We start from the raw sequence: 21,976 nt of genomic DNA on the forward strand, positions 1-21,976 counted from the left end.
ACAAATTATAAAGCATTTTTTCATCAAACTGTTTTCATCAATTGATATTATATGTTGAATGTAAAGTTGAATTAAAGCACAAAAAGAACATTTCATTAGAATACAGCCTGTGCCCTAAAATGTGTACTAAAATGTGCTAGCAACTATTACAAGATAGGTAACCAAAGGGAACTTTTTTCTAACGTGCTTGATATATTTAATAACAACAGGCTACCATGGAAAATGAACTGCATTAACAAAAATAATCATACAGAAATTGTGTGTGTACTTCAGAATGGCAATTATCGAAACACTGTTGAAGTGTTTGTTGTGCATTGCATTATCAGTCTGTACAAATATTTCAGAATCATATTTCATGATATGTTAATACGTTTACAAAAATAGTTCATTAATACTGCAAAATATAGAACTGAAGCGATTTACTTAAAAAGAGATCATTCTCCAGCTACCAATGAAGATTAGAAGTATGGCTCGCATTTTGAATCAGACTGTAAATGCATTTTATTTACCAACACTGATTTCATCATATCCCATGCTGATGTATTCGATAAATTACAACAGCTAAAAAAAACATCTGGAAAATAATTCATTCAAGGATTTGAAAAGACAATGACTTTTATATTAACTGTGTACTAGAATGACTTCAGCAATAAATATAAAGGCTAAGATTTTTATGCAACAATTGCTCACATAGCTTTAAAAATATGTGCTCTACAGAGCATGCTCATGAAGTTCAGGACTTCCTCCTTTTAAAAGCAGTGGGAGAGCCTCTAAACCTCTATCCAGAAAAATCAGGGGGGAAACAGAAAAAAAAAAAAAAAGATGGAAGTTTGAATTTTTCAAGCAAAGTGTAGTATTCCTCAGTTTTGTGCAATTCCAAATATTTCATTATACTATTGATAAAACCACTTTTCAGTTTTCCTATTTATATTGGATTTATGTGGCAAGGTTTTGGTAGCAGGGTTGGCCTCTGTGAGGGCAGGCCAGGTGCTGCCCTGTGCTGGACACAGCCAGTTCCAGCTGCTGCAGTGGACCCACCACAAGACACAGCTGACCCCATGGTCAGCTAGTGACACCTCTGTGATAGTGCAGTCAAGAAAGGGCAAAAATGCCAGACAGGCAGATGAGAGAAAAGAAGTGAGAAACAGCCCTGCAGACACCAAGGTCAGTGAAGGAAGGAGAGGAGGTGCTCCAGCTGCTGGATCAGAGATTCCCTGCAGCCTGTGGTGAAGACCATGGTGACACAGGTTGTCTCCCTACATCTCATGGAGGTCCATGGTGGAGCACAAATTCAACTGCAGCCCGTGGAGGACCCCACCCTCGAGCAGTTGGATGTGCTCTAACGGAAGCTGTGATCCCATGCAGAGTCCCACACAGGAAATGATGTTTCCTGAAGGACTGTGGGAGGACACCCATGTTGGAACAGGGGAGAAGAGCAAGGAGGAAGGAGCAGCAGAGAGGAGCTGTTATGGAATGACCACAGTCCCAGTTCCCCATCCCCCTGCGCCTCTTGGTGAGAGAGGAGACAGGAGTGAAGCAATGGAGTGCAGACTAGGAAAAAGAGGGAGGGAGAGATGTGGTGTTTTAATTTCTGTCTTTGTTTCTCACTACCCAAATCTATTCCCATTTTCCTCAAGTTGTGTCTGTTTTGCCCATGATGGTAACTGGTAAGCAATCTCCCTGTCTTTATTTCAGTGCAAGAGCTCTTCCATCCTACTTTTTCCCCCTGTCTTGCTGAGGACAGGCAGTAAGAGAGCAGCTGGGGCACCTGGCTGCTGGCCAAGGTTATCCCACCATACCATTAAACTTTATTTCATGGCCATCTTCAAACATCAGAAATGTAGCTATGGAGCCAAAGTTACAATTTAGAGAAATGTGACATTTCAGTAGCTAAATTATAAATGGTACTGATAAAATGTTTCCTCCTTTTTTGGTCCATTTTGCTTGTCTAAACACTGATGAAGAATAACAAAATAATGACTGTTTTTTCTCCTTAAAAAGTTTTTTTTTCCTCTACAAAAGCAGAAGTGTACGAATACTTTCTCAGAAAATTTATTCTCGACCAGACAACTCTATTGAATTAAGCTGAAAATAATAATTACAGTTCATATGCTATTGCATTATAATTCAAAACATGGAGCTAATCATGTATCATGTTCTACTATTAGAAAACCAAAGCCAAGCACAGAAATACTCAATGTTGCAAATAGAATACAGAGAGGCAACACTGAGAAGAAACACGCTGTCAGAACACAGATCCAAGTATGGCTGCTGGACCTCAACTTTCACATTTTTCTTTGCAATATCCCCCATGAGTATGCAAGTGTTCATTTGCATGGGGGAGAGGAGAGAAACATCAAAAAAATAAAAATACTTTCTGATTTTTTGTGACTGGATGATCTGAATTCCTCTGAAACCTGCTCCTTGATATTATATATTAATAGAGAGAGAATATGTTAAAAATTGACTTACTTTAAATCTTACAAGATCTAAGTCATAGACAACCCCTGTGATACTGATATATGTGATTTATAAATAAGTATAAATAAGAGAACCTCAAAATGAGAGAAACAGTGTAAGGTCCCAACGCTATCATTCTAAATACCTTAAATTGACACAACTGTGTAAGTCATATACAATTCTGCTTTCTGGCAACTACTGCCAAGATACTACCATATTACAAATGACTAATTATGTATGTGAATCCATTAAAGTCAATATGGTTACAGCTACTTCAGCTACACTGAAAAAGTAAGTAGAGGAATGGTAGTAGCAATTTCACTGAAATAAAAGTTAAGTTTTGCTATTGAAACAAGAATGGCAGAAACAGCCACAAAATCAGAATTCAAACTAAAATCTTGGACCCACAAAATCAAGCAAATGTTTTAATACATTTTATATACTGTGTTGATATTTCACTTTGGTGTTCCTTTCTTGAGGTGTATAAATGCATTCTGTGCTAGTCCCACAGCTACAAGCTACCTCATAGTAGTTGGGGCTGAAAAAGTTTGGTTAACCTGGAATCGCTGGAGTTTGGTCATAAGCTCTTCAAGTTTCTGGCAATGTTCCACAAGCTGTGCTGATAATTTTTTCCAGCGGCCAAGGATCACCTCAATCTCTGATCGATATCTTTGGCTGACATCTGCAGGGGCTTTCCTGGACATGTCTTCCACAGTTGTGCTGAGATAGTTCAAGCCCTTTTGCTGCTCTTGCAGAGAACTTTGTAGAGCCTATGAATAAGAAGCAAATAGTATCCTGATTCATGTCTCTGACAATTCTCTTTGTTTCACAGACATAGGTGAGACTACTGAAGAAAGGACAAAAAATTTAAAAAGTAAGCCACCTTTGCTAAAACATCCAATGACATATTCTACTAAACAATTTGGAATTGCTTTTCTCACACAAACTATAAAGTAGATTTTTAGTTGAACTGAGAATATAACCAGAGATGTTTATACTTGTTAATAGAGTTGATCCACATAGGCTTAATTAATTTGAGATAGGAATTTACTATGGCCCCAATGATTACACTTTCAAAAGAATCAGACTGTACATGGAGAAAAAGAATAAGCTCAGAACTGCTCCTACAGCTTAAAGATTTTGATAACTTTTCAAAACTTTTGCAATTCTTAGCCCAAATTTGCTGCATCTATTTTTTCCCCTCTATTCTATTTTTTTTTATTTCTGAATGTGCATTACTAGTGGCATCAAACAACATGCTCTTTAGTCATCCAGTAGTAGAACAGTATCAAACATATAAATGCAGGGAAACTTTTTACCCACTGACAAAAGTTGTTCCACATTTGTGTCTGCTTGTAAATGCAACAGGAAATCTGACAAAGACTGTGCTGCATTTTGCAACTCACAATCGTTCCCATGTCAGCACTGGAAAATGAAAGGAACTAAATCTATATTTAACTACCAGGGCTATCATCAAAGGAGTATTTTATATATCATGAGGACAAACAATGGCTTTTCCTTAACATGTTTAATATCTTATAAAATTGGTTTCATTGGTGAAGAGCACTTTCAATTCTTTTACTTTAGGAATTGATATAAGTAAGTACCCATCATCTCCTGAAGCCCTTGCCTAAAACTCGTATAATTCACTCAAGATCCATAGGCTTCAGCAGACTCATGATAACTAAGGGTTCTGTTTTAAACTTTTGAGACTTTCGTTCCCACAGTGTGACCACTCACCTTGAGCTCCCTGAGTCTCTGCTCCATGATTTCATATTCAGCAACTGCAACCTGAGGCATGGAGAGTTTAGTTTCTGACTGCTGGATCCACACAAGTATAGTGCTCATTGTCTCTTTGTAGCGTGCAGGAGGCAAACTGTCAAAAACTGCATTCAATGTGGAAGAAAAAGGAAAGAAATAAAATCATTTTATGTTTCATTATTTGTTTTGCTGGCAGAAGATGTTTGATAAGAAAATAAGCCATATTAAAATCAATGGCTACTTTGCTACAGATTGCAACAGGCCCAGTATGTCAGTATCAGATTTTTCAAAAAAAATGTGAGAGCATAAAACTTCTGAAGAATGAATACACTCATTCTAATGTTTATGATATCTTTGTCATTTTATCCGTTGTGTGTCACCTGATTCTCTTGTTATAGGTCATGCAACAACTTATATGGACAAGACAATTAGTTTGTCTTGTGTATTTGGAGATCAAATCTAATTTCAGAACTGCAGTAAAAAATAGCATTCCCTTTTATGGACTATGTGTGTTTAATGTTTCTGTTCAAAAAAATGTTCTGTTTAAGACATCTGTTAAAAGCTTAGAAAAGTAATTTTTCTTCTGCATTAAAGTTGAATTTTACTGAACTGTGCTTATTGCACCAACATTACAGCTGCTGTAAATAGACAACATCTGGCACACACACGAGCAACTCATTAGCAGAGATACTCCCTCTGCCCTCAACAACAGTTGCTTCTATACTAATTGAGAAAAGTACAGGCAAATAGCATGGCTGGTTTGAAATGAAACATTTCCAGCTTGTACCACATAATAATGAAGCATATAAAAGCACAAAAAAAAATGTTAAACCTATTTGTATCTCCTGTGCATCTCTGGTGTTTCAGAAAGAACTGTAATGAGAAATGATATATCTGTCCTAAAAGCAATTTTGACAAACTCCACAGGTAAAGATTTTAAGTGCAAGCTTGCTTACATTCTCATACATGAATGCTTGACACCTGGCACTTCGGATTTTAACCTAATTTTTCAGCTGATCAGCAGAATGCTACTTGAAAAATAATTACATTTTCAGTTAAGTATCATAGTGACATACTAAAATCAGTGTTATTTAAGCTCTTATGGAGTATGGACATTGTATAGCATGCTTTCCTCATAAAAATCTTGGCTGATCTGACTTATCACACACATCTGGGGATTTACAAAAGACAGGACTTGGTACCAGGAAAGACAAGAATTTCTTCCCTTGTGATGTGTTTTCTTTACACAGAAACCAACAGTAATACATTCTTGGAAACATAAAAACCAAACATTTTCCATCTCATCAAATAGCATTTTAAATCTTTTTATTTCCTTAGTGAGATTTGTAGTCTTTGACTCATTTAATCCAAAGAACTCCTACTTTAGAATAGAACATGCATTAAAACATATCACTCCAAATAAATTAAGATGTAATTTCAACAGCTCAGATATGTGAAAGGAGTATGCAACTCTTAATCTGGAGTTTTATTTAGAAATATGAAATGGAGTTCAGTATTGTGATGCGATGCTTGAAATCTATAAATAATTTTCTTCTTTAAATGAAAAATAAATCTTTGTAAATGAAAAACAGACTACTGTATGACTTCAAGAATAGCTATTTCTGGTAGTACTGAAGAGTACCTCAAAACAGATAAAAACACAAGATATGCTGTTACAGAAAACTCCACCAAACTTCATGAAACTGTTGCCCTGAAAGTTTGCAAAAGTAATAATTTAAAACCACCCAAACAAAGCAAATGTGTTCTCCAATTTTAACAAGCTATGTTCTCTACTATTTGAAGGACTAAATAAAAGTTCAAGTAGGATCACAGATGTTGATTTAATGAAGATAGTGGCTTTCCAATTTGGTTATTAAATATTCCATTATAAAAGCACTTTTAAATTCAGTGAAACTATTATTTTCCTATTTCACTTTTCCAGTTTACTACTTTTCAATGCCTTTTGCCTAGGCACAGTTTTTGGTGCTTTTTTTTTTTTCTTTTTTTTTTTTTTGGGGGGGATTGTTTGTGTTTTTTTCTAAGATAGACAATGTGTCAGCATTTTCATCCACAAGAAAGCATGTTAACATCTTTTTGAATGACACTTAAGAAGAGCCTATATTGATTCTGTAACTTCTGATGTCAACGGTGAGAATTCAGACTCCTACAGTGGGATTCACGTTACCTGATTTTAGCTGTCTACATAATCTAACACGTTTGGTCTCTCTGTGGGCATTATGAATCTCTATATTCCCCATGCTCATAACATAAACACAGACCCAGGTCTGTTTATTTTTATGCTAAAATTTGCTTTGTGAGGCTAATGTCTGTGAATTAAAGTCCACATGATAAGTATAGTGCATTAATACGGATTCTTCTATATTACATAAAGAATTGAATTAGTAGTCAGAAAGATACAGTATGTCCACAACCCAAGCTATAGCTAAACTAGTGACATGACAGAACTGTAACAAAATATCACAGAAGGAAGATACAGATATGTTACTGTGAAATATCAGAATACAGTTCCCATCCCATAACAGGAAAATGTTGTTGCATTAACTTGTTCCACTTACAAGGAATGCATTTTTGTGTGACTAACATTGTAACACTTGAGAACTGACAGGCAAATACCTTTACACTTGCATATTTATTTTAGAGAAAGTGCTTAAATTTGGAAATACAATGTGCAGATAGATATTTGTTTAGGATCTATTTTTTGTAAGTAGAAGTATTTAAAAATGAGAAAATAGCTTTCCAAATAAGTAAAATACTTGTTTATTTTATTGTTTTTCCTCACAGTTTCCTTTTTTTGTGACCAGATTTTCCAGTCAGAAGTCTCTTCCCAAATTAGAAATGAAATGAGCACACAATTATCTCAACAACTATCAAATCACACTGTATATGCTGCAATGTATATCTCCTATAGTCAGGACAAATCCCACTGTTCATCATATCACTGTGTAAGAAGAAAAAGGCAATAAATATAATCTATGAGATCATTTTAGTAAAGACTTATTCCCTGAAATGGATGAACTAGATTGGACTGCATGTATTTCCCATAAAAATCTCCTCAATAGTACCTGCAGTTTAAAATCATGCTGATTTTCCCACAACTTTGTTTGCTTATTTTGTAATAGAAACACTGGAAGCTATTAATCAAAGTCTTTATATTGATGACTCCATAAAAGCTGTGATTCCCTTGCCCCCCATCTTTTACCATAAATTCTCAAAGTGGAGTCATAAGGAATCTTGTATAATACATAATCAATGATCTGCTTTAACACTTCCAATTCTCTTATTTATTAAGCTCTTAAAAGAAATAGAAGGCAAACCCTTCTCCTATTCTACAAGATCTAATGTTACCATAAATATCTCTTAAAGATACAAAATTTTTTAGGTGGTTTTACTTCTCAGCCTTGTAAATTTTCATTTTTACCATGGATGAAAAGGATAAAGTGATCTACAGTGTAGAGGACATTATCTCATACACATTCATTTCACAGGTTGCATTTTCCTTTTGTCCTTTATATAAATAAAAAATAACTATCAGAGGAAATAGATGCAAAAGAAAAATGAAATTACTTGCATATTACTTATTAAAATAACATTTTCTCACACATATCTAAGCTGTACCTTCAGCTCAAAAGGCACAGTCAAAGAAAGTTAATCAAACTTCATTTCTCAAAACCAAACTGCAACGAATATTATTGCTATTAAATCATAGTTCAGGTCTTAAAAAATCCTTACAGTTATGAAATCTAAAGGACACTTTCTTAAAATTTTTATTCCTCAAGTATGCAATGATTGGTGAAAGATTATTATACATATTGTAATAATTTCACTGTCACTTATAACCCATCTCTAAGATACTTAGAGCAGGAAAATAAGTTAGCAACTCAAAGTTTAAGCAAAAGCAGACAAATGAAAGACTAAAACTCTAAATGGTCATCATACTATTATGGTTACTGTGGTTTGTTGTTTTATAAAATTATGCTGAGTTGCATGAGGTCTGTGTAATGCAACTCTCTTTAAGATACTGTACTAGCAGATTAGGGAGAAGAACAGTGTATGTGCAAAATAACAGTAAGCGTGGGATGGGTACACAAAAAGTCTAAAGAAACTTGAAGTAATATAGAAGGCAGAAACTTTCTAAAGTCCTTCCTGAAATAAATAGGAGAAACATTATTTGAATGCAAATGATTAATTCATCATTAATAATAATAACAACAACAACAACGACAATGATGATGACTTCAATTTTGGGAATTACTGATCCTGCAAAGGTAGACTCAGAATTTGAAAGGAAAGCACAGTGCATGAATTTATGAGGCAGAGAAAAATGGAAATAAATATGACTTTTCTTTTGTCACCTCCATCTCGATATTCTTAATTTCACCTGCCACAAAAGCTTTTATTTTTACTTTTAGCTACTTTCTAAAAATCTCATGACACTCCCCAAATCCCCTTTGAAGAACAGTCTTGTCAAATTCAGAACATCTATCTCACTAAAGACTATACCTGTGTAAGAGTTCACCCCAGCAAGACTAAAAAGCAGAAGAATCTTATCAGCATTTAGTCCAGTCTCAGAGCAAGAGTAATGTTGGAATGAATCAGCTGCCTCTCCAGAGGTGGTTTGAACCAGGGAGTATTCACTTACCTGACACTGACTGACAGCTCTCCCTGGGCTGAGGGGGAACAGGAGGCTGACCAGGCTGCTCCCTAGAAATGTCTCTGACACAGCAGCAGTTAATTTCAAGAGTAGTAAATATAAAGTTCAGTCCCTCATTCCTCACCAAGGCAATTAAAAATTAATGAATAGTTTCAATGGGAAATCACATTATTCATATTCCAATTATTGCCATGATTGTCAATTTCACTCCCATGTACATTACTGAGTAGTTAGAAGCACTGTCTGACATCTATTTTTTTTAAGATACCCGTATTCTAGAAATTACTCTAAATGGGGGGGTGGGGGAGGGAGGGGAGCTGGAATGATGGATGCACCATCTTCAAAAGGATCAATTACCTGTGCATATACAGACATTCTATAAAGTACGAAAAATGAGGTCATATTTCCTCATATTTTATGAGGTTGTATTTCTTTCATAAGCAACAATGCAAAATAGCGAAAAACCAACCAAATAGGTTTTAGAATTGTAGAATTGGTTTTAAATTCGGTTTTACAAGTGGAAATTTTATTGAATCAGGGAGAAAAATATCTGAGAAAATCTGAGTTCGTATTTTATATTATTTTATTAAGAAATCTACTGTGCAGCACAGAGAAACTACTAAGCACTCTTGAACCTAACACACTACCAAAACAAAACCACCACCATCCTCAAAAAAACCCACCAAATCCCAAGCAAACACAAAATATGTGAGGGAGACAATGTCCTAGAACTAGAGAAAACTTTTTTGGGGAGAAAAATTCCCTTGGAAAACAGAAGAGAATAGCTAAATAACCGTATCCAACAGAAAAAATAATGGATTAATGGAACATTAAACACCCCCCCTAGAACCCCAGCCTAAATGATGAATCAGAAATCCTTTTAACATAAAAAAATCCCTACTGATGAATGAAATCTTTCTAGCATGTGCAGATTATATCTATAGGGAAGAAAAAAGGAGCAAATACTACCACTGATCTGCAAAACACCATTCAATCTTTGGGAATTTCTTCTATCTATAGAAAATAATTAATTGCAAATAATTTATGCAAATTAAAAAATAGAAATACCTAAAATGATCTAGCAAAATTTCAACATTTTCTATTAGACTAAGGATAAAACAGAGACATGGGATATGAATTTTTTTCTATCTGTTCAATAGAAGCAAAAAGTCATTGAAGAAAGCAAAAAAAACTTGGACTCAAAGAGCCAAGTTTTCTATGCTTCATCTTTCGGTGTTTTTTTACTTTTTTTGACTCGTAAGACCTTCCTGGAATGGATTAGACCTAACACAGTATCCCAAGCAGGATCGTTCATATCTACAGCAGAGTTATGAAAGGAAGTTAGCACTCTTGATAAAGCTGTGTATAAAATTGCTGAAGATAAAATATGATTGACATAATAATCTCACTTAAAATACCACTACAGGTATGTACAGTACAGGGTAAGATTGTCTCATCTTGGCAGCTGAACCATTTGAGATGAAGCGTCTGTGATGAAGAACAGCCACGTATAATAATAACCACTGACCAGGGCTCTGTAAGATACTGATTCGGGGACTTCTGTTCTCCAGCAATGCCGGAGAGTCCCCTCGGTCTGTCCAGCCAGTGCTACCACCTCGGGACAGCAGCTCCTGAGGCTGGCCAGGGCACTGGAGCAGCATACAGTGGCATGGGACTGGGAATGAACAACTACAGCCAGGAAGAACTTTCCCAAAGCCCCTGCTTCTTGGCATTGCAGTTCAGGCACTGAACACTACTCATCTTACAGGACTAACCAACTGGTAAGCTCATTAGGTCTTGCTACAGTAAAATCAAGTGAGACAAAACCAGCAATTACGCAAAATTAGATACAGGAGAAATCTTAAAGAAACTAATGTTTACCATATTTTCTTCTTGGCAGAATGTTTACCATATTTCAGCATGTAGAACAGTGTGGCATGAACAATTTTTAAATCTTACTCACTGTATGTCTTCACTTTGAAGTCATGAATAAACTTTATACTCCTTAATACTGAATTTCTACAGCTCATTTTTTTCATCACTTGCTATGGCACACTTGCATTTATTTCTTCTGTTCTCCTATGCATTATCACCTCTTCAGTTTGCATGCGTGTGCATGTGTGAAATAACTAAACCAGTGCAATAATGCAGTGCTGAAAAAAAAATCTGAACCTCTACATGAAATAATTTAGGAGGAATACTATAAAGATCCACTAGAAGGAGCTAGCACTATGCCTAATTTCAAAACAGTACAGTCATTTAGAGATATTGTTGGTTTAAGGGACAAATAATCTCTTCGCTGTTGAAAAAAAATATATTTATGTTTTTTCTCTGATACTTTATTTTTGATTTTATAATCAAATACAGGAAGTTTACAGGAATCACTGACATGCTGCGTATCTTTAACAAGGAATAAAGTCAACTTTCTATTTCGGTATAGCATTTTCCCTCCTTTTGAAAAATGCATTTTATTACAAATGTTGTAAATAATGTTATAACGAAGTTATATATTCTGTGTTGTAAAAAAGGAGCAGTTCATCACATGCTAAAAACCTAGATACTCTAAAGTAGCTACTCTTTGATAAGTTTTATGGAGTTAAATTTCTATTTTATGAAAATCAGGAGAGTAGATTCCCTCTTGCAATTTAACTCTCTCTCCTCAGTACTGACAGACATCCCTGTCTTACGACCTGACTAAACAGAGACAGTTTTATTTTGCCAAAAAATATCACTGAATTTGTCCACAAACATGCTAACAAAGAGATCTGATGGTAGAACTACACTGAAGTAGTAGCCCCATAACCTTTGCTTCTGAATAGTGTACCTTCCCTTGTTTTCTTATTAATATAAAATATATATAGCACACTGATAATTTCTGAAAGAGTAATTAAATTACAAAAAAGGCCACCTAAATTGTACTACTGGTTTAGCATGATAAAAGCAATAATAAAGTAGGAAAGCAAAATATATATACCTATTCTTTGCATGCTAGTCAGGCAAATTGACTTCTTGTCATGAATACTTACTGGTCTGTAGCTGTTTTTCTCTGTCATGCATGTCAGCAAGTATTTGTTTGAAATGGCTGGTAAAAGCAGCAAGGTCAGCATCCAGAAACACTGGCCCTTGTTCTTTCTCTTTGAGTGCTTGACTTTGAGCCTTTAGCCGTTCAATTTGAGGCTGAAGGGTTGACATTCGGATGATTTCGTCCTGTGTGTTTGAACAAAAAAAAAATCAAGTTAAAGCTGTCCAACAATTGAAATCACTAGTGCCATGAAATCACCACTGTTTCAATGCATGTTACACAACTGTTTCGCTTCCAGCTACATCAGTTATAGTAAGAATAAATTCAACTTTTAAAATCTTTTCTCACAAATCAATACTTCTGCTCCCAATTTGATGCTCTTACCATTGTTTAAAGTCACTTTCACATGACATTATCATGTTAGTAGTGTAATGCTCAAAGAAAACAAGATAGATTGTACATTAAAAGTCCATGCCTAAGGAACATACTTTTTGTGTGGAGCTGGGAAGGGAAAAACTCCACATCCCACAGTCCTGGTCTCACCTGTTAGATTATGTACAGGCTAAACAGCATGAAATAGAAAACGTGAAGATGCACAGTGACAGCCTAACAGACTCACAGTAACACATTATAGGTTGAGGTTACAATAGAATAGAATAGAATAGAATAGAATAGAATAGAATAGAATAGAATAGAATAGAATAGAATAGAATAGAATAGAATAGAATAGAATAGAATAGAATAGAATAGAATAGAATAGAATAGAATAGAATAGAATAGAATAGAATAGAATAGAATAGAATAGAATAGAATAGAATAGAATAGAATAGAATAGAATAGAATAGAATAGAATAGAATAGAAAAATTTCAGTTGGAAGGATCTACAGAAATCATTTAGTCCAATTGCCTGATCAATTCAGGGCTGACCAAGTCAAAGCACATTGTTAAGGGCACTGTTGAAATGCCTCAAACACTGATAGGCTTGGGGCATCAATCACCTCTCTAAGAAGCCTGTTCCAGTGTTTGACCACCCTCTCGGTAAAGAAATGCTTCCTAATGTCCAGTCTAAACCTCCCTTGGTGCAGCTTTGAACCATTCCCACGCATCCTGTCACTGGATCCCAGGGAGAAGAGATCAGCACCTCTCTCTCCACTTCCCCCCCTTAGGAAGCTGTAGAGGGCAATGAGATTGTGCTACTGTACACCTTGTATGCACTGTGACAGTTGCAATTACCGAGTAAAAAGAAATGAGAAAATCGGCCAAATGTACAGTTCATAGTAGAGCTACTCTAAGTGAAGCTTTCTTCAAGAAAACAGAGAACCCCTATAAGCATGATGCCAGCTTGGAAATGCCTGAAAACAGGAGTAATAGCATAGTTCTAAATTTGGGTTTCAAACATTGGTTTTGGTTTGAGAACTTCTGGAACCAGAGATTTCATGAAGTCAAACTTTTACAAATATATCATGCAATTTATAATTCATTACTACATCTCTACACACTGCTGTCAAACAGTATTAGCTGGTAAGTAATCCCCACCCACAAAGTTGTCTACAGTAAGGTGCTGGTTTAGGCTGGGATAGAGTTAATTTTCTTCATAGTAGCTTGTATAGGGCTAAGTTTTGGATCTGTGCTGGGAACATGTTAATAACACAGGGATGTTTTAGCTATGGCTGAACAGTGTCTACACAGCATCAAGGGCTTTTCTGTCTCTCACCCCACCCCACCAGCGAGGAGGCTGGGGCTGCGCAAGCAGTTGGGAGGGGACACAGCCGGGACAGCTGACCCCAGCTGACCAAAAGTATATTCTATACTGTATGATGTTGTGTTCAGCATATAAAGCTGGGGGGAGAAGAAGGAAGGGCAGGACTTTCAGAGTTACAGCATTTGTCTTCCCAAGTCACTGTTATGCGTGATAGAGCCCGGCTGTCCTGGGGATGGCTGAGCCCCTGCCTGACTGTGGTGAGTGGTGAATGAATCCCTTGTTTTGCTTTGTTTGTGTGCGTGGCTTTTGCTTTACCTATTAAACTGTCTTTATCTCAACCCAAGAGTTTTCTCACTTTTACACTCCCAATTCTCTCCTCCATCCCACTGGGGGGAGGGATTGGGGGGGGGGGGGGGGGGGACGGGTTGGGGTAACGGGGTGGGGAGGAATGAGCAAGTGGGCTTAGTTGTCGGCTGGGGTTAAACCATGACAAGTAAGAGAGATAAACAAATTTCTACAATGGTGCAGCACAAAAATTAAAACTTTTACAGAGAATGATAAGTGAATTAGTGTGACTGGTTTTGTACAAGTACTATAATTCTGTCACAGGATAACAGAAGACTATTTCTCCATTTGACTACACAATCCACCCTGTATTAAAATGCAGGGTATGCAACAAGTACAGTGGTCTGCAGTGGCAGAATGTTGGACTTGACCATGAAGACAATTTTCTGACCCAGATCCTTATGACAGAGGTGATAAGCAACAGATTCTTAATGAAGAACCAGAGAGACAGGTTTGTACAGGAAAAAAAAAAAAAAAAAAAAAGAAAAGGAAAAAGAGTTTAGAAGCATAGTTCCCTAGCTTGAGGTATCTAAGTAGTTTAATAACTAAATATTTGGGGCAGACTTTTAGATACCCATATGCTAGGTTCTGTTGCCTCTTTATTTCTTTACCAGACTTCCCTTTCCTTGAATAAATATTTTCAATAACTACCTTGGAAAGATAAGGAGTCAATTTTCCACTTTTATATTGAAATAGTATAGGTCATAATCTGCCCCACTGCTGGAACACCAATGAAGTACAATATCATAAAAAACTTGGAGAAGAATCTCTAACCTTGCATTTTTCCAACTGAGTTTTTACTGTAGCAGGATCTGTTGCTGCTGTGGGTTGTGCTTTCAGCCAGTTTTCTGCAGTAATTGCTGTCTGCTCCAGTTGCTGCAGCTGGGAGTAGAAGTCAATGATGTTATTCTGGTACTCTAGCCATGCCAGTCTTTCACTCAGCAACTGACAGAACTCAATCCAGCGGCTCTTCAGCTGTTCTGAGGCTTGTCTAATGTTGTCAGCATTCAGACCCTCTAGAAAGAAAACAGGAGAAGAAAACACTTAAAGATAAATAAGTCACAAAGTAAAGAAAAAAGTAAAATGATTTAACAATTCAATTTCTGTATTTGAGAGCTCATAAATCCAGTTAATGATTTATCATCAAATAACAGTCCTGAACATACAGATGTTACACATTAGTGGAGAAAGCATTTAAAAAATATTTTAAGTTGCTGCCAGGGTATTTTTGTTGCTATGGGAATGAATCATAAAGTGCATTAAAGTACAAGAATGGGAATAAAGCAGAAAGAAGAGATACAATACATAAAGCTAATTAAAATTGCTGTAAGAAATAAGAAAATGCCTGACAGCTGGATTTTGAAAACTATGTCTGGACCGTAATTAGATTTTAATGTACAAGACTTGGGGTTTTGTTAATAAAAAGACTCATTTAAATAAATGGGAATCTTAAGGGTTAGATTTACAGAAACATCAAGTTTTGCATTACATGTTATTTTAGAAATTTCATAAGCACTAAGGAATAAACATATGATCAGAGTAAACCTCCATCTAGGCCAATCCTGTGTGTCCAACAGTGACCATCAGTAGTCCTTAAGCAAAGACTGAAAGCTGAGAAACCATAGGTGACGCTCCTCTATGATTCTTTTCAGACAGGGTTTAGTTTCTCTGATATAGTTTGCCTATTTCTATCTATTATTCAATAACAATGCTTAAAGTTCATAAAATAAAACTGATTTTAGTTATTACAGACGAGGCAATTATTTAGAGCTATTTAAAGGTAAAACAGTTCTATACACTCTGTGAAGAAAGTAAAGCAATACACATCAAAGATAAGAAAAGGGGTCTTACAATAACCTCATCTATTATTATTCCAAAACTTGAACTCAGGTTGAGTTCAAAATAATATTAACTTAAGCACCTCATTTATTTTTCAGAGGAAGTTTAAATACAATCCGTAACCTTTTTTACTGTCATGACATGAAGTGATACATACAGCAATAGGACTGATACTGATTTCAAAATTCACAAACTTCTCAATCCATTAACTAATATATGCTTAAGAACAGTTTTAATAACATCATCACTTAGTAATACACTAGTTAACCTTTAAAATAGAAGCCATGTTTTTATAAAAAAAATAAAATTTGGGGTGTTCTTCATAAAAAAAAAAAAAATAAATAAAACAGACAAAAGCCTTCAGTGCTATACTTCTGTGATTTTTGATATGCTGTCAATATGGTTTATTGTGTTTGCAATTTGTACTCTCAATTTGCAGGTATATTTCTTTATCAAGGATAAAAAGTAGTGACATTCATGTGCAATTTTTTAAGGTGGAACATGGGAAATTGAGTCCTAATTATAGCTAATTGTCTTAAATAAAAAAAAAAAAAAAAGGATTGGAAATTTTTTATAATAACATTTTCTAAGGAATTACTATAATGGATGCTATATGGTAAACCACACTGAATGTTAATTTTGGATCATGTCTGATGTGGAGCAACATAGTTCTCTGTCAAATCCTATTCTGGATTCAGCTCATGGCTATTCTTTTCAGAGTCACTTGGAAAGCACACTTGGAAACAGACTGCACAGTACCTGATAGCAGTTCCCTGGACACTCTCTGTTTCTGAGATGTTGCCCTAGCCCAGTAAATTGTACATGATTTCAAAATGTACAAGCAAAAACGTAGAAAGATAGGAAGCCCAGTACTACTGGGAGAGAATGGCAACTGTGGTGGCTGTAGCAGCTATACATAGACTTTATAGTCTGGAAACTAGATAGCACAGTTTAAAGGCTGAGCAAAGGTATAATATGAACTTTAAAGCAGAAAGAGATAAACAGTATTTTGACAAGCCTTAATAAAATCCAACAGTGATCTGGTCTTTTGTGTGTGTGTGTTTGCATCTGGAGATGCGGTATGCGTAACTACATTTTCTTATATTGTAATGTCCTATGACCACACAGTAATATGTGAAGAGTCAGCATAAACCTGAATGATATAGCAAGTCCAAATAGCAACAATCAAAGATGACCAGGCACATAGACACTGAATCTTACCAAAAGCAAGAACAAACACATATATAGAAGGTAAGCTTTTAACTATGCTGTATTTCAACAACTGCTTCTGTCCTGTTGTGGCTTTGGTTATAAAAATGCTGTATACACGTAACAGCGAGCAGGTATCTTTGCCACTGTGTTCTTGATTACCTTTAAGCCTGGAAGACACTGCCTATGAGTTTGGCAAAATAGATATAAAAATATCACTTTTATTTATTCCTCCTTTCCTCTCTTTTCAGCTGTCACAGCCTCCAAAATACCCTTAGGCAAGATTTTGATTACCAGGGGAGGTATAGTCATGAATTCTCCTTACATAATAATACCTTTCACTTTAGTATTTTCTTCAGGGATTCAGAGAGGACTGTATTTCAAATGAAAATTTAGATTCATCAGATCCTCTTTTCTTCTTTTCACTTATATTTCTCTCATAATATAACATTTAAATTTGTTAAAATACTAAATATTATTCAATTTTCTTTAATATCTAAACTTTGAATCTAAATGTGATTCCACAAGTGCACAGATGAGCAAAGAAGTGCTTTCGCTCTTTATGTAACTGAAGTGGACAGTATAAGATTGGAGTGTGCAGAGCCATGTTTGGTAAAAGACTGCAGAGGTGCACCTCCATTAGGCAACTCAATATCCTACTGAAAGGAAGACCCAGCTGAAAATCTCCATAGGATGCATTTTTAAAGCTCTCTTAATTCACAGTCTGCTCAGGTAACTCAAAGTTGTCTATCGGATATCAGTGTAACATTTCCAGAGGGATATAAGAAAATGGCCATTACTTGCACTTGAAATCAGTTGTGCAACGTTTTCAGCATTTTGTCTTATTTTGAAGATAACTTGTCCTCCAACTCATTGAAAATGACAAATTGATAACTACTTCAGTAGTTGATGCGATGAGGGCATAACTTTAACATTTTTATTTGCTCATTAAATTGGTGAAAATCAAGAATTTGAAACTTACTTCCACGATAAGTTCTGATTTCTTCACTAACTTTAGCAACCACCAGCTTTCATTCCTGATGTTAACATCAATCCCGTTACTCTGCTTCACTCATGGCAGTAAGACGTACCAAAAGTTGACAAGCAGGCAAAGAAACACTATAAAACCCATTCTCTGGTAGAACAATACTATTTTAGGAATAATGGTTCCTAATCTTCTCACATTTTGTATTCTAAAAGCTTCTGATATTATCAGTGAATAAATATACAGTACCCAGAGGAAACAGATCATTATCTGAAGTGCATCCATTAATTTTATTACCTTGTGTACTGCATATAATAAATTGTGTCTGAATATTTTTAATTGAGCAGCACCTGACATGTAAGTACTTTGGAATTGCCACTTAATATGAAGTATATCTTATTGAGTGCATTTATCATTTGATATGGTTCTATGATAGAATAATGTAATACTATTTGTGTTTTTATAGCTTTTGACTCAGGAGTGTATGTAAAATAGTAACTCAAGATAATATATTTCTTCCACAGAATAGTGGCATTTAACAATTATGTGCTTTATCACAACAAATTAATTTGTATTCACCTTAATGCTGCCTGTCAAAATTCTCTGATTGTTCATTTTGATATCCTATGTATTTTATTCTAAATTACTATAATGGTCAAGTGTCCACTCAAACTGCTAAGATGCTTTACTCATGCATCAACAGATTTGTTATTCTATTTTAGAATAGAATTTAGAAAAGAAAAACAGAATAGAATTATTTTCCTAGAAGCACTGGTAAAGAGAAGATGTAAGTTTTCACTGACTGTAGTCAGCAGACTTTAAAAGCAGGGACAAGGAGAAGCAAAGCACAGCCCATGTAGAAGAAGAGTTGTTGAGTAAAGCATTATGCACCAAAAGCATCAATGCTTTCCCATGATGGGAAAGGTCCTTCAAATGGTGATGTCCAGACACACTGCTTACTAACACAAGAATAGCTACACTGTGTGAGATAGCAGTTCTTTCTAGTGCTAAATACTTTTGATGACAATGGCTGAAAACATTTATGTAATGCAAGATTAGGGCCCTGAATAAATACACTTCCTCAGAATATTTTCCTCTGTGCTAAGGAACAAATAAGTGAAACCCTAAATAAATCAACACAATTTGCTCCAGAATTTGAATCCTAGTTTTTACTTATTCCTCCCTCCTATCACAGTAAAAATAAAAGCAAGAATATAAATATAAATGATACAACAATGAAATTCACCACTGTTCTGAACTCTCTTTTGTAATTCACCAGAGGTCTTCATTTCTTTACACTCTTCATCTGTTACATTCATAATCTTGTTTATGAGCAAAGAGGAAGCACATTTTATATATAAGTAAAGTCAAGAATTTAGTAATAGCATAATTGGAATCTTAAGAGTCTAATCATTATTAGTCCAGATCATATTGATACACAGTAAGTAAAAAGTAACAGTGCAGTTAACATTGTCATTGCTTGACTTCACAACTGAACTGCATCTTAAATCTGTTTGCCTTGTGTAGTCTTTTAAATATAGAATAAACTGCAAATGCATGACAATCATCAATTGTATCACTGACTGGTTTCCCTAAAGAAAATACCACACAGAATAGCGATGGGAGCATCACATTTGTGATTTCTGAATTGTGGTAGTTAAAAAGGTTTTTCATTCAAGATAACGTAACACATCTTCCCTCCAACAGATGTTAAACGGCATGCCTCCCACAAATCCATAAAGGCACATTAATTCCTCTTCCTTCCTATGTCATGGAAAAGATTTCCATCATTAGAAGAGGAAGGTATGTGGGCATAGTCAGGTTGCTCTGTTGAAGCTTGTTTTAGATATTCAGCAAAACTTTCCTACGCTATATCCTTTCCTCTTAGTGAATTCAGCAATCAATAAAAATAAAATCAAATACTAGAGATGAAATCTGTATGTCCAAAATTAATTTTCAGAAGCCATACAAAGACTAAAGAAACTTAGTTAAATTACTGTGGAAAATATTGAGCATCATAAGTTTATTACAGTTTGAGATATAGATTTAAAGCTGAGTGACTTTTTTTACATATCTTTTAGTTCAATAGCAATTTAGAGATAATACAATTAATCACAATTGCATTAGATCACAATGATTTGGGCGAAAAAACAGATAAAGTCACAGAATCATAGAATGGCTTGGGTTGGAAGGAACCTTAAAAAACAGGTAGTTCCAATGCCCCTGCCATGGGCAGGGACACCTCCCACCAGACCAGGCTGCTCAAAGCCCCGTCCAGCCTGGCCTTGAACCCTTCCAGGGAGGGGGAAGCCACAGCTTCTCTGGGAAACCTGTGCCAGTGCCTCACCATTCTCACAGTGAAGAATTTTTTCCGTATATATAATCTAAATCTAACTTCTTTCAGTTTAAAGCCATTACCCCTCATCCTAATGCCCTTGTAAAATAAATAATAAAGTAAAAACAAATAAATAATAATGAAAAAATAAATAAACAAAATAATAATAACAACAACAACATGCCCTTGTAAAAATAAAAATTGTTTCATTTAAAAGTACAAAGGCTGAACATGACAGGTAACTTCCTCTACATCCAAAGCATAATTTTGAACACCTAGCAAGATATTCCATTTGCAAATTCTTTGTTAAAATCATCTTACAGTTCTCCTCAACTAATGTTAGTTATTTAATTCTACTCTCTACTGCTCCCACCTGGTGGTGATTACGGCATTATTTAATCATTTCATACACTATTCTTCAAATTGCTTTTGTAGCAGTGAAGTAGCTGAAAGTCTCATAAAAATTTTAGGCTTCAAGTCGAGAGGAACTGTTTCTCTTTTCAAAGGAATTGTTTCTTCCCTAAAACCATGACAAAAACGGATCTTCATTCTCACAGGCAACTAAATTGTCATCCTTGCTAGAATATTCTTGTTGTCAAGACTATCACAATATATGTCATGATACAGAGCTCAGAGCAGTTGACAGGGAACAGATAAAGTCATGTTGGTTTAGCTAGCCTACCTTCTGCTTACACCTCAACTAGAAGACTACTTCCTAAAAAAGGGTGTGATTTGGGAGATACTGGAAATATTTATGTGCCCATCTAGTGACAGACAAGATCAAAACATCTATAAACCATGAATAAGCATGGAACCCTGGACTGAAGGAGAAAAAAAAAGAAAACCTTGAGTTAAACCCACATGAAAATATTTAAGACAGAAGGTTTATCTACTTGATATTAGGCATGGTAGGTAGTACAGTACCAAAAAATGTAATATATAACATGCCAGTGAGTTCTGAAACTAAAACTGAAATTGGTCACCAGAAAGTACTATGTAGTCTAAAGAAATTGAAGATGGAATTCTTGAGGTGCAAGTCTGCATTTGACCAAAGGAAGAGAGAGGCCCTGCTAAATGTGCCTGAGACAAATTCCGTCCAAAACAACAACATTGGTATGGCAGCACACAAATTTCAAATACTGCCTTAAAAGTCCTGTACAACCAGATCTCCCAGGCAGAAAACATGTCCCAAAAAATTGTCAGAATTTTTTATATGATCAGCCATGGAAAACTGCCAAAATTATTTCAAAAAGGGTGCAGATGTTATCAGACTCCCTTCAGTCTATTCACTGAGCCTGGGAAGGGAACACTTGGAATAGTAGTTACAGTAATGATAACTAAATATATCCCACACAGTAAATATGGTCACTTTTAAAATATTATACCTTCATACTTAAGCAGGATGCTTTTAGGATTCCATCAAATTTGTTTAGCTTGGGCAGCCAGTGCCTCAAACTCAAAGCATTTTACTTTAGCAATTAAATTCTTGGTTCTTCGTTATAACAACTTAATATAAAATATATGTTCTGAAACTCAGTGCATTCAACATCTCTCTTCCTGGTAATCATATCAGTATGACAGAAGTTGGCCGGTGTTTAATATTTTATTACAAAGTTAGACATTCTTCAATATCAAGGACAATGGCA

The 21,976-nt window shown here is 35.4% G+C and overlaps 1 protein-coding gene across 10 annotated transcripts in view; it reads right to left on the reverse strand.

Annotated features, from left to right (window-relative positions):
* The window catches only part of DMD (dystrophin), a 1,076,492-nt gene that overhangs the window by 729,784 nt on the left and 324,732 nt on the right, over window positions 1–21,976 (reverse strand). For all 10 annotated transcript variants that reach the window (XM_042788288.1, XM_042788292.1, XM_042788293.1 and 7 more), the window contains 4 exons: window positions 14,737–14,978; window positions 11,920–12,100; window positions 4,201–4,346; window positions 3,018–3,230 (listed from right to left, as the gene is read on the reverse strand). In XM_042788288.1, coding sequence (XP_042644222.1) covers window positions 3,018–3,230; window positions 4,201–4,346; window positions 11,920–12,100; window positions 14,737–14,978 — 782 coding nt within the window. The remainder of the gene's footprint in view (window positions 1–3,017; window positions 3,231–4,200; window positions 4,347–11,919; window positions 12,101–14,736; window positions 14,979–21,976) is intronic.

This window comes from Tyto alba, unplaced genomic scaffold, assembly GCF_018691265.1.
Source record: "Tyto alba isolate M040663 unplaced genomic scaffold, T.alba_DEE_v4.0 Super-Scaffold_14, whole genome shotgun sequence".
Taxonomy (NCBI): Eukaryota; Metazoa; Chordata; class Aves; order Strigiformes; family Tytonidae; genus Tyto; species Tyto alba.